At 42.6% G+C, this 14,108-nt stretch overlaps 1 protein-coding gene across 1 annotated transcript in view; it reads right to left on the bottom strand.

The window, feature by feature from the left end:
• The window catches only part of nr3c2 (nuclear receptor subfamily 3, group C, member 2), an 82,140-nt gene that overhangs the window by 35,123 nt on the left and 32,909 nt on the right, over positions 1-14,108 (bottom strand). Inside the window, exon 3 of the mRNA XM_084372466.1 lies at positions 2,362-2,489. Coding sequence (XP_084228592.1) covers positions 2,362-2,489 — 128 coding nt within the window. The remainder of the gene's footprint in view (positions 1-2,361; positions 2,490-14,108) is intronic.

The following is a 14,108-nucleotide window of genomic DNA, read 5'->3' as shown; positions in this document are numbered from 1 at the left end:
GGGGAGGAGTGAAACGTCTCCTCACGTCCTGACTTACACCTCTCCGGCACTCACTGCTGACACATCGCTTTCCGTCCCTCTCCCCGTTTCTTACTGCCTCTCTCGGCTCCTCCTCTCTTTATCTCTCTGTCTGCGTCTGACTTTTTCTTTGTCCTTCCTCCCCCTCCTCCCTCGCTGTATCTGTTTCACTGTCCTCTATCTCTCTTCACTTTGCAAAATCCTTCTCTCAGTATTTTCATCCTTTGCCTCGCTCCGCCGTACCTCTCTCTTTCCACCTCAGCAGCAGCTGTGGTGGGGTCAAGTGAGGTAACAGCTCGCTTTGCACATCAGAAGGGCGTACGCCTCTCGCACGCAACCTTGATGACATCACGCCACTGTACGGGTTGCCCTTATTGCGCTTTCATAGTTTGCACAGTTGCTGTTTGGCAGTCAAAAAACAGAGAGGAACTCTGCGTTAGATTCAAAGGGCCTCAAACAATCAATGAGTCAATTTCATTAGATTTATAAATCACATGAGAGACAGACAGGGTGTCAGTAGTGTGATCACAGAGCCTTTAGAGATCTGAGCTCCTCACAGCCTCACCTGACTGGCACTCTCACGCATCAGATCTTTAGCATCTGCCACGGGCCACGCTTGAAGCAAGAACAATGGCATGTCTGATTCGATAACCCCAGACACATAATCTGGTTTCAGGTCTCCGTAATGACGGTGCGTAAATATCATCAAATTAAGGCATGATTTGATTGGGAACGGGTGCAATTCCTCCAATGGTCAGGAAAACACCTAGAGGGCCTGATGGCTGGGCTTGTTTGCTCTTTTTTCCCCCCCCCCGCCTGTGCTGGGTCTGTAAGCGTCTGTTTTGCATTCAAACACTCATCTTAATGAGTTAGGCCAACGCCTCGGGCAACAGGCACAAAATGAAAAGCACATTATGGCTGCTGTTGATTTTCCCCGAGCTAAATATAACATAAAGGGCTGCCGCAGGAGAATTACCTACTGAATGTGCCACTCAACGTGGTCACAGTCTATAAATGTAATGTACCAAAGGCTTTCCGTCATTTCAGTGATGCCTCGGAAAAAATAAACATCTATAAGGTCGAATGGGATTAAACAGCATTTTGTTGCAAAAAACAGCGGAATGCAAATAAAACCAGGATGAACCATTTGTTAATAATTTGTTCACTGTATGTTCGAAAAAACTTTTCCACCATGTCTGACTGAACCATGTCTGTTCCATCAAGAAAAAAAAGTGATCATATCTGAAAAATGTTGAAAGTTCCTTGTATTTGCGCACATTTTCTCATTAACATTTCTCATCTGACAAAGCTGTAAGCTCGTAGCACATAAATTACTCCGGACGTACCACTGTTATTAATTGAGCAGGATGTCTGCCAATAACTCTGAAGGCCACACTTGTCAGATAAGGTGGTATTGTTTGAAATGATTTGATACCACCGAATGCAATATGAATGAAACTTGCTGAGCGTCACGCTGGCACAGTAGCTTTCTCCTCTTACAGTTATGCAAGCATTAGTTTGAGGACTGAAGTCTAAACAACGTATGTCACGTTTTGAACACAAAACAATAAAATGAGAGATGGTATTTCTCTTTGGAAATAGTCAGTGTAAGGAAAGTGCATTGGCCAAGAGAGCTCAACACGCTGCAAACAAAAGACAACCCATGGGAAAATGAAAAAAAAAAACATCTTCACCACTTTGACAACGCATATTTTGTAAAACACATCAAATGAAGAAACACATTCACGATGCGAAAACACAAAGGCAGCATAAAACAAATTAACTGCAATCAGTGTTTCCCATAGGTTCATTCACCTGTGGCAGCAATGGCAGGTGGCAGAGCGTGCGATGCCGTGTTTTGTGACAACATGGTGTGTGACAATGTGGTGTGGGAAGGTGCAGTGAGAGAGACGAGTTCAGTAACTAATTAGTCAAACAAAGGTTTATGAATAGCTCTTTTTGGCCTATAAGGTGCTTGCATATTACTTAATGTGTGAGTTGATGTCGTGAATAAATCAACACACCTTTCTGACAACTTTGACCATTAGCGCCCCCAAATACTGTTGTTTTAGCTGAATTCTCTTGGTGCAGTATTCCTCTTTTTGCTTGTGTTTTCTATATTCACAGTGTTTGTTTGTGCTGCCTTTGTGTAGTCGAATTTGCAAATGTGTGTCTTAATTTGCTGCTCTCTTACTTCAGCATACACGTCTTGTCAAAGCGGTGACAACGTGTTACCTTTTTAATTTGCTTGTGATCTCTAATGTTGTAATGTGTTAAGCTCTCTCAGCCACCCTTAGTAAGGCATAATCAGTAACATATCAAATATATGAATTCATTCCATACCTTCCACTGCTCTTTTAAAGAAGACCTTGCAGCTTCCACACGTCACGACACCGTAGTGGCATCCTGACGCTTCGTCTCCACAAACCAGGCACACTTTGGCCGTCGAGGACGGTTGTCTCAGTGGCGAGCTGAAAGGACACACACACACAGAGCGGACATAAATCAACAAAGAATTTACAAAAGTCAACACCAAAGCCAGGGCAGACTGTCCCCTTCCTAACAATGCTGAAGCCCGATACACACTGTGAAACATTCTTGGGCTTTACGACCAACAGTACAGTGGCAGCACAATGTGGCTCGCCATAAAGATGTCTGCCAACCGAGAGAGAAGGGCTTTGCAGTCAACTGATTTATAGCGTCACCACGCATACAAAGATGACAGAATTATAGAGGAGATTATTTAAATTCAATAAGCAGAGAGAGACACAGAGCAGGATGTCACATTTAATTAGGATCCAAAACACTTCCGTCCCGTTCTCTGGCGTAAAAAGTGTAAAAATAACACAAACCACTATTGAGCAAGACTAACTGATCATGTAAACTGTGTTACCAGTTCAGGGTCAAGGATCAAAGGTGAGTGTGACTACTGCTGTGTGCCGTACTGTGATTTTCATGCCATGTTGTCATTATTTACTCTGAGCCACACCAACAGGGAACAGAATTGATGACAGTCTGCAGCCGTTCTGCCTGATCCAAAGCATTGTTTACTTTGGCATCATTTGCTGCTTTCACTGCCGACTGATTTCTACAATTAACATGACCATTAAAGCTCAGGATGCACAGTATGTTCTTACTGATGCAGTGCTAAATGGGAGAATTAGTTAAAAGATGCAGTGGGTGTCAAAGGTAATGGATGATGTCTGTCGACAGTCAGTCAAGGTGTAAAAGAGGCAGGTTCATGGAAGTGTACTGCAGTGTTTAAAGAACTGAAGGACTGGAAAGTAGCAGGTTCTCTTTCAGTTATATCGGATGGTGCATAGACTTCGATACTCGCCATTAACTGATCCAGCATTTTAGACTGTATCGGAGGCCTTTTCAATGATTATATCGTATCTGTGTTACAGCTAGGATGATGAATTAGGCTACAATTAGAGCCCAACTGATGCTGGTGGGGAGTAAAGATGATATCAATCTATCAGCTGATAAACACACATGATTTGCAATGATCTCTCAAATGTGGTTATCAAACAAACACATGTAACGTCTTTAAATTTACGTAATACATTCGACTTATTTTCATATATTTTATGTTTTTGTCTAAAATGACACGGGCGCATCGAAATGGTCAACTTCACTGGGAATTTAATAATGTTAAAAACTACCCCAAGCATGTTTTTCTGCATTATTACCTCTAAAAAAAGGGTTTTCGTTTCATACATATACGCAGATAGCGATATATATCAACCGATTTAGCTCTAGCTATTATTTGATATTGCTTCCCAGAGATACTTTATATCAGTGTTGACATTTGTTGGCCAGTAAATAACACGAAGAGGCAGTACCGCAATGCCAAAGAAAAGAACACTGTCACTATTACATAGTTTCTATGAGAGCACCGACAAGTTTATTTTGGAAACTATAAATGTCCAAGCCAGTAAATATCTTACGCACAATATTTTGATAACATTTAAGGGGTCCTTTTTCAAAAGTGTTTATGTTTTAAGGTCCTAAAAAATTAAGATTGTAGATTTTCTACATCAACACTGGTATTTAACTTGAAAATCCAGAAGCGATTGGTAACTAGCTAGGCTTTTGAAGCATTTTATATCCAATGCATAACTAGGGACGTTGAGACTAAATCTACTGTATTTATAAAACAAAAAGCCCGACTAAATGGAGTTGTAAGGCAAAAGACAGAGCAGGCATGCCCTGTGGACGAGGCTCTGTGCATGCACATGGCATACAGCTGAGTGCTGTGAGTAAAATCTGAATGTGCCCATTATATCAGGGTATGCTACTTATTTATGCTACTCATTAGCGGTTTTACACTGAATCTGCTGGCTCTCACATACAATAAAAAAATTAACATACATTGGCCCCCTGGGTAAATTAAATGCTTCATGCATTCCAGGTTTGGTTTGCACATAAAGAAAAATTAGTCTAATTTTTGATAAAACACTTCCCTTCATGTGCTCACACACACACACACACGTCCACTCACAACACACGCAGAGAACACAACATGTAGATGGGTACAGGGAGAGAACACCTTGTATCAAAACATTAAAAGTGGCCTCAGCTTCCCCTTCTTTTCGGTGCTAATTACCTCTCTCCCATCTCAATCAATAACATGCAAGGTGATTGTCTGGTTAACATTCTCCTTACATCCTTCATCAAACCAGCTGCCAAGCACTCTCTCTCCTCCTCCTCTCGGTGTCTCTCTGCCTCGCTCGCTCTCTCTCATGCACGCACATTTCCTCCAGGGGACGAGCTGGAAAGGGGTACAGCAACAGCACACTCAGATACAATCAGGACCACTGATCTAATTCCCTCTTGTCCATCTACACACACATTCAATTTGTTAGGACGCTTAGAGGAGTCTCTGGTGAGGTGTTTGTCTGACTAGATCTTTCTGGCACCGGGCCCCACGGTTTCAGCTAATGTGAGTGCGAGTGTGTGTATTTGTGCATGCACAAATCCAATCCATGTCAAGATGTGTTTTTCAGCGTGTTATTCTGCTGAATATTCCCCCATACATCGGCCGTTTCACACCATTACAATGCAGTGTTAACAAGAAGACAATCCACGGTAGGAAAAAACAGCCCCCCGAACGTTTGCTGGCCAAAAACAACACAGGCAGCATATGAGAGCATGTTTCTAATATCCAGTCAGTGGTCAAACCTTTAATAGTGCCGCACATTAAAACCTTGTCGCTGCGTGCCAGCCTGCCTGCCTGCTGGTCCACCAACAAGGTGACTTCCCCTCCCTCAGAGAAGTATATAGGTCATTCGCTCTCTCTGCTTATGAAACCAGAGCAGACAGGCCAGGCTGCAGTGACTGTGCACCAACGGCTGCCAGTGGCCCAAAACTAAACACAAAGCTAGCAGACATTCCCAAATCAGGCTGTTTCAGCAGAGATGTCAGCCTACAGTTTGTCAGCGTGCAGGATGTGCAGGAATAATAATGGGAATATGTTTTAATGAGCTCGAGAGGGTAAGGAAATGACACGCTGAGAAAAGGTCTCCAGTCAGAATCCAAATTGGGAAGCTGAGGTTAAATGGCGTGCGTCTTTCACCACTGGGCCGCGAGGACACGCTAAATGAATTTCCTTTTTGTTTGGCTTGTCATTTTCGTGTCTTAAAATATTCTGAGGCTGCAATTTCTGTCTGTTTCAATGAAGGCTTAAATGATGTGATGATGTACCACTGGAAGGAGAAGAATTGTGTTGAGGCCGGCAGTTCACACTGTTAATTCCTGCATGCAGGACCTCGTGTCAGCCTTCATGTTAGGCTGAAAACAAGAAGCCAGAGTGGAAATGATAGCTATTCATGTTAGGAAACTGCAATGTACAGTATGACACGCACAAAGAAATCCGAAATTCCTCAAAAAAATTATAATCCTGCAGTTGTGCGCAGGCTTCGCTTCTGTGCACTGAGACATTTTCTCTCGACCCCTGTCTTCTCTATTTCTGGGTACAGTCTCAGACTAACTCAATGGGACTGACTGCACAGATCAAAGGTCTCATTCTTCGCTCCAGTTGTTGCTTTTTTCCCTTCCTACAGAAAACCCCAGGGCAGCGGTTTCATTGTTTTCGGTGTCCTTTCATCTTTAAAGATAACACACAAAGCTAACAACTGATTTAGTTGCTGTTTATTTCCCATGAGGATACAGATGAGTGCGAGCGCACAATGGCTGCTTCTTCCCACCAAAAATGTACAAGCAGAAATTTGTACCTCATACTAACTCTCGCTGCCCTCTTCGCTGCTTCCCCGACCAACGTGCTACTTAGGCGAAGACATTAATGAAATGCCAAAAGGAAAAGAAATGTGAGAGCTGGAAGCCAGAAGAAGCCCACTGTGCCCACTAAAATGTGTGAGGACCAAACCGCAGGACAGATGTTTGGGCTCAAATTGGCCTCGTGCTTTTTTCGACAAGTAATTCGGATGTCACACTGGGAGCATTCTCCGGATGGTTCAAATATCTCCACCCTCTCTCAGCTGTGGAAGGAATGCTAAATCAGCTAAGACGGGAGAGGATGGCCGAAGATTCCTCAGAATCCGGAAACGCCACTTGATAAATACGGCCCGAGTTCATCGTCTACAGTAAGTGTAAACAGGTCAATATGGGTCAAAAAAGAAGGGTCAGAAGTCGCCCGAGCGTGTCGTAACTCGGACAATTAGTCGCCATAGAAACGGAGCATGAAGTCGAAGAAATCTGACAAATTATAGATACAAAGGAAGTCAAAGGGGGGTGTAGTTATTCTGAGGCTATCAAGATAACATCATTACGGCCGTGAGACGGCTAAATGATGGACGACAGCAGGGACCACGTGATGAGAATGAACTCTCTGACCCACATAAGTACATTAGCATGACAGAGTCAGTAAACAGGCAGCTGAACCACAGGGAGAGAGCTCTGTTGTATGGAAAAACAATGTCCTCATCATGCATGCTACAATGCCCGCCACAAACACACACTTCACTGTACTGTATTTACACTGCTGCAGAGCCATCCGCCCACTGTAAAGATAAATTTGTGCGTGTGTGCGTTTGAGAGTTGACACACTGACTCGTTCATTCTAGAGGCTGTTATCACAGGGATAGTTCAGACAAGTACCACAGCCTCCCTGAACCTGCCCCTCATGAAAGAGAAGCATCCTTGACTCTGCAAAAGAAAAAAAGGGAAAATAATAAAAAAAAAAAGAAACAGCTTCCACGGTACAGTACCACTCTACAGTCTGGCCTACAATATTTATGTAATGCACACCTTGGCATGCTGTAAAACCTTAAGCTAGACCAGCTCGAAGAATATTTACGTAACACGCAAAACTTGGCATGTTGGAAAGGTAAAAGGTAGATTAGTTTAAACAAGCTGAGGGAGATGTAGAGGAAGAGAAAGAGGACAAAATGGCTTACATAACCATGAGCAGACAGTATAAACATTAGGTTGACACCCACTCACCGCCTCTCAAAGGGAGAGAGGTCTTATGGGTAGCGTTAGAGAGCCACCAGGGATTTATTTTTCCTGGTGAAGGTGACCCTGGCATTGGGCAGAGTACCTGAGCATACAGAAATATGAGATTTCCTCTTTGTCAGGCTTGTGTTACACCTGTGTTAAGGTTACAGTATAATCTACTCAGACTGGATGCCACTTAAGGTTACGCAAAAAAATAAATAAATCATAACCTTAAAGTGTTTCATACATTGGAGTTATTCTCCTTCTCAAACTTGATAAATTCTCCTATATTTTCACTGGATTAAGACTTCAAATAAATGGCAAATGAGGCGATTTCACCATCAAATAAAATGTAGATCGCTGCAGAAACGGCAAATTTGCTGTCTGATGGAATCTGGTGTCCCGGCTGTGCATTTCACTCCTTGTTTTAAATTCCAAGCTGTTGTGTTGTCTCCCCTCCAAGGCTTATGTCGACAAACTTAAAGTGACCTCCCCCGTAACAGCAAATCATGATTATCTTTCTGCTATAAATCCACTGTTTTGAGTGTAAACAAAGAAATGAGACAAGTCTCTGAAAACGCACGCATGCACACGCACATACACACACTCATCAGGGCTCGGTCTACGGGTGGAAACAGGCATGTTGAAGCCGAGTATCTCTGAACGCCGTCTGACGTTGACGACGCTCTTTGCTGAACTTTCGACTCTTCCTACGTAGACGGTGGATCCCTTGAGGGCGGCTCGGATGTAACTCAGCTGCTTTTTAACTAACCGGACCTGTTTGACCGTTTTAACTTCTGAGACAGTCACTGTCACACGTAGTGAATGAAATTAATCACCTGAGATATTTTGGCTAAGTGGTAAAGCACGCAGGCATGAATCCCAAAGAGATGTGGCAGGGTGTTATTATCTTGTGGGGAGGATTATCGTGGCTGGAAACTCCCGTAATTCATGCTTGTCAAGGACAGAGAGGGACTGATCACATCCGTGCAGTATAAAATTAGGCTTGAGATGCCACTGCGTGCCCACAGATTCGCTCATAGTTTCTGCGTAGGGCGACGTACTTAAGCTCTGTTCATGAATGGTGGCAGGCACGTTTTTCATACTTTTCAAACTGCTCCCAAAAACTCCGAAACTTCAGGGCAGCCACATTAAAATTCTGCTTTTTGCATAATGGCACGACAAGAAAAAAAAAAAAAAGCGGTTCCTACACAAGTTATGGGGTCAACACTCCCACTCGTTCGCTTTCTGACCATATGCAGCCCGCAGAGTTCATTTACACACAAAGCATGAACCAGGCCAAAGATCTCCATTGCTGCAAGGAACTCAATTTGAACGAATCTGAGCATCTGAGCTTTGGAAATACTGTATCCATACCAGGCTGAGAGGAAGGTTTATGTGAGTAAATCCCACACGAGCTTAAAACTTTCCCCATTCAGAAGTTGAAGTGGACAATGCGTCACATAACACCTGTAAAAAATGTAGTTTTAATGCTCAACAACTACCCTGCAAAAGAAAGCACATGCAACATGAACACAACATAAAACAACACGACTACTATTCTCAACTGATCCCCATGAAAACAATCCTGCTATTCATTTATGCAGCCCTGTAGCAGCCTCAACAAATCTCCCCTTATGTCCCGCACCACTTTTTTTTGATTGACTGTGACAAAAGTGTTCTTACTGCCTTAAAGAAGTTTGCTTCTCATGTGGTCCTCACACTGATCTGTTACTGATCCCCAAAGTTTCTGTTTTTAGCATCAAGTTTCCGAGATCTCTTTTGCTGAAAAACAGAAGCAGCTGGGAACAGAATTCAGCTGACATGTTGAGAAATACATTGTCGGACATCAGGTTGATTTCCGGGCATGGGAAATCGAGAAACAATGCAAACAAGAGGCCCGTGATAAACACAGCGTTCAACACATGAAGGAACATGAAATACCAGCTCAGTGATTTAAATCACATTTCCCTCCTGAACATAAACCTACATGATAACAACAAAAACAAGCACGGTGGATGGCTTAAATCTAACTAAATACACATGAAGGAGCCTGTTTTCACCACCTTTGTGATTCATGGCTCAAAATTTACTCTAATCTCGCTAACTGCCACGAACATAAACACAAATGGACCACTTCAAAGCTCTGCTGCTAAAACTGGTCTTGTTGTAGACCCAAATCCTTTGATTTCAGTGGCATGGATGAACTCTAGACCTTGCCTCCCCTGCTGTTCATATTTTAGCTCTATTCACTGCTTACTTTGCTTTCTCCCACCATGCAATACCTGGCCTCTTACAAATGTGTCTAGAGCCAGGTTTGGGCCCTGTTGCCTGTGCAGCAGGTGACCTCCAAACTCAGCTTAGAGGCCCTGGGACAAATGAGAAAAACAAATCCCTAGAGAGGGAGATTATCTTTAAGGGATCAGCCGTGACCTGAGCCACCTCCATGCAACATACTCCTTACATCCGTTCTCCACTTTTTAGCAGCGGTTAGCACCCAGCCACCCCTTGTCACCTTGTTAAACACAAGAAGGTTTCAGTCAATGAGATTACAGAGTACTATAAGATAAACATCTGCATTTCAATTAAAAGCCTTAAAAACCAAATGAACCGAGTTCGTGGGGCCTGAGAAATTAAATGTGCCAAAGAATATCTTATTCAAAAGGCGACCTTTTCCTTTGCCGTGTGATTCAAAAAGGCCTCACTATGAATGTAGGTTAATGTACACTGGCGCTGACACATGTTGCCAGCAACCCTACGCATTAGCTGTCACATGCAATCACCTTCAGCACCCACCAGTCATTTACAATTCTGCTGGGACAAACATGGAGGAATAGCAGGCAGGGAGTCCAGCATGTGCTGCACACACAAACCATAACACATTAACATACATACTGAGTGGATAAAGTTGGTGATGGAGCTGCCAAGTGGATCTGCCTGGAGTGTTTATTGTATGTATAGTTTTATAGTCTAGTGGCTCACTGAAGTCGCTGGGTACGAAACCACAACCTCATGAAGTGGGCTGTGCGTGGCAGCCAAAGCCAAGTCTCTGGTTGGCTTAGATCCAGGTGGTTAGCACCACAGCAGCACATTCTGCATATTAGTTCAAGGACTGCTGAAAACTGCTCTCCAGTCAGCCTCTCTATAGTATTTGACAGGTTCAACAGCGGAGGAGCAGTCGTATACCCAGCTAGCACTCTTAGCCACTTAGTCCAAACTGCTGCTGACAGCATCTATCAGGAGCCGATCAGGTTATCAACAACTGTCCCCAATGACAGAAATATGAACTTGGTTCAAAGTGTTTTTGCATATTTTATCTAAATATCCAAATTTAAGTCCTCGTAGCAGGTGCAAAGGAAGATTAAAGGATAACTTCTCCCAAAAATGAAAACGTAGTCAGTATGTACTCAACCGCATGCTGATGTAAAGTCAGGTGAAGTTTCGCGGTCCACAAAACATTTCTGGAGCTTTACAGCAAAACAGCGTTGCAACCTTCACCTAAACAACCGAAGTAGATGGGGTCTTGTTTTAAAACCTAATAAAAAGACCGAAAAAACAAAGAAAAAAAAAACACAAAATAGCTCCATACATTTTGTCAGTTGTAAATCAGGTGTCCTGAAGCCCAGAGATCCCAAATTGACTGTTATTTGGACACTTCTTTTAGCCAAAGTCTTCACTGTAGCTGCTAAGCTAAAAGATTATTGCACACCCTGTCTGAAGTGGGTGCCCGAGTTCAACAGTGCTGCGAGGGTCAAGCTGACAAGCTGTATGGAGCCATTTCATGTTTTTTTTTGTTTGAAATCCCCATCTTCTTCAGTTGTTTAGGAGAATGCTGCAAGGCTGTTTTGCTGTGAAGCTTCAGAAATGTTTTGTGGACTAAGAAACTGCAACCGACTTTACGATCTATTTCCATTGTTAGATTTTTAGACATTGGTTCAATTAAACACCACAAAATATTCTGCTGTCACGCTAGTTCCAGTGCTGCTCAATGCCCATCAACCCTGAGCAAATACAATGAATGGTGTAACAGGATTATGACAACAGTTTGTGCAGCAGCCTCAAACCTGCTCATTGTAAAGCTCAACATTATTTTCCATAAAGGTCAACTTTAAGATTCTGACCTCAGAAGTACAAAAGGTCCTAGACATGTGGTACAAAATGCAAAAGAAAAAGAAGGTTAGAGGGCAAAGACAAGCGCACACACACACACACACACACACACACACACACACACACACACACACACACACACACACACACACACACACACACACATATACACACACACACACACACACACACACAACGTCAGGCCAAGCTAAATGTGTCTGTGCAATGACCTTTTTCAAATTCAGTGTGTTCACCTCCAAAGGATTACAGGCCCAGATGGCCACTGGATGAACAATGCAACACCTGCTGAGGGACATAGCGCAATTAGGTTTTCGCAAAAAAAACTACAGCAAAAATAAAAACCTCAGTCTACACATTGAACTATCGAGGTAACACATACGTACGTTCTTACTTATCTAACTCTGATCATGATAACAGCATAATCCAACCCCCTTCCAACACTAATCTATACTACATCTCCAGTCAATCTGAGCCCCGGTAGAGCACAAAAGGTATCAATGGTTTTCTAACATTTCTTAATGTAAGCGGGATGATTTTGTACTTTTTTCATATGCAAGGTTGCAGGAAATATCCAAATAGTGTGACTGAATTGTTTTTAGAATAGAATAGAAATCTAAATCTTAAAGATGCAACCCAGAACTTGCTGAATATTCAACCTGCACTTGAAGTATCTAGTGTCATGTTTGTTAACTTCGCTGTTGCTGTGATAAAATGTTTTCGACCAAACAGGTAAAGTGAAATCAAATACTGTGCATCGTTTACTGAAGTTAGCCTGCGCCGGCTGTGTCATCAGAACATGGTGCAAACCTGATCGACATTTCTTAATTGTTCCATTTCAGACAGAGTCACGCACCTCTTGAAATTCGACTAGATTGGCCTTAACAAAGAGGAAACACAAAACTACTTTCCTGAAACAAGATATAGAGGGCTGAATTTTTCCAAGTGAATGGCATGGCTGCGTGTTCCACACGTCCACCTCCTGCATCTCTATCATAAGGCATGCACCAGGCTTCAGTCATCACCACACGATGCCCAGACTTGCCTTAACACCAGAGTCTGTTTTGTGGGTCGCACAAAGAGACACGTCTTGGTTACGTGCAGAGAAAATAAAACAAGTCAGGGAGAGAGACAGGAACACAAAATTCAAGAGAGAGAGGCTTGTTTTGACCAACCTCTCATTCATCCCTCTCATCATCATTATACTTATATGTAACACATATTGTATCCCCGAAACACAATTTCCTGTTCAAAACAAGAGGTTAAAAATAACATCAGTCATGGTAACCTTGGCTCAGGTGAGAGCTGCCTCACAGGTATGGCTGACTATTGATGCATATTTAATAAGGTGAAAGATTTGCAGTGGTGCATGTGGCTGCCCTTTCAGAACGGGCGCCCATGTCACCTTTTTGGGCCGGCCACTTCCAGGGATGTCAGCAATGGTGAGGCAGACTGGAAGAGTGCTGAGAATAGGACAGGACTAGAAAGGTAGCAAGAGAAAATATTTAAATTGTATTCTTACCTCCACAGACACTGTCTCATTTTGTGGTTGATTCTGACAGGCTTCAAAAGATACAATGAGCTTGCATATACGCATAAATACAATACTGAATCAAACTATTCTGAAAGTGAGTCAGTTGAAGTGGTCACATATTGATTTGTGCTGAGGATAAAACCTTTAAAATCGATTCTAAAATGCACAGGTAGCCAGTGTGCTGAAGCCAAAATTGGGGTTATACATAGTCTATTGTTAGAATTACTGAGGAGTCTGTCAGGGGCATTTTAATTATCTGAAGTCTGAGTCTGAGAGTGAGTTGCAGTAGTCTAAATGGGATTTAATGAATGCATAAATGATCATTTCCAGGTTCTTTGGAGACAGGAAAGTCTGGATCTTAGAGATTCTGCACAGATTATTGTCCAAAGTGATACCAAAATTTCTGCAGCTCACAGTGATACTGGTGGAGAATGAACCAAGTTGTGGTGAGACGTGATTTTGTGCGTCTGGGCTTATGATTACCACTTTGGATTTGTCTGAATTTGGATGAGGGAAATAAGTTACTGTTGGGTTGAAATGGAAATAAAGTTGTGTGTCATCGGCGTAAAAATTTAAATCTAATATTGTGGCTGCAGATTGTGTTGCTAAGGTGTAACATGTAAATAGAGAAAAGCGGCAAAACAGATCCTTTGAAAGAGCTGCAATCATTCATAGCAACACTTAAAATCCTAAGTTGGAGATACAAGTTAAATCTCCAGAGATGCCAACCAATTTTTTAAGATGCTCAATTAAAATTGAATGATCCACAGTGGTAAACGCAGTGGTGACATCTAAAAGGGTTAAAACAGCAGTGGTACGCCTAATGGAAATGAAATGGTGTGTACCACTCATCATCTGACTGCACTGTCCTATCCCTTTTTCTTCAGGCGAGCAGTCACATGCGCACAAATATATTCATCAACATACAGTAGCAGGCACATACACACACATATGTAGCATTTCCCAATAC

This window comes from Pagrus pagrus (assembly GCF_965226575.1).
Source record: "Pagrus pagrus genome assembly, chromosome: 2".
In the NCBI taxonomy this organism is placed as follows: Eukaryota; Metazoa; Chordata; class Actinopteri; order Spariformes; family Sparidae; genus Pagrus; species Pagrus pagrus.
This window is presented reverse-complemented; position numbering and strand designations above follow the sequence as displayed.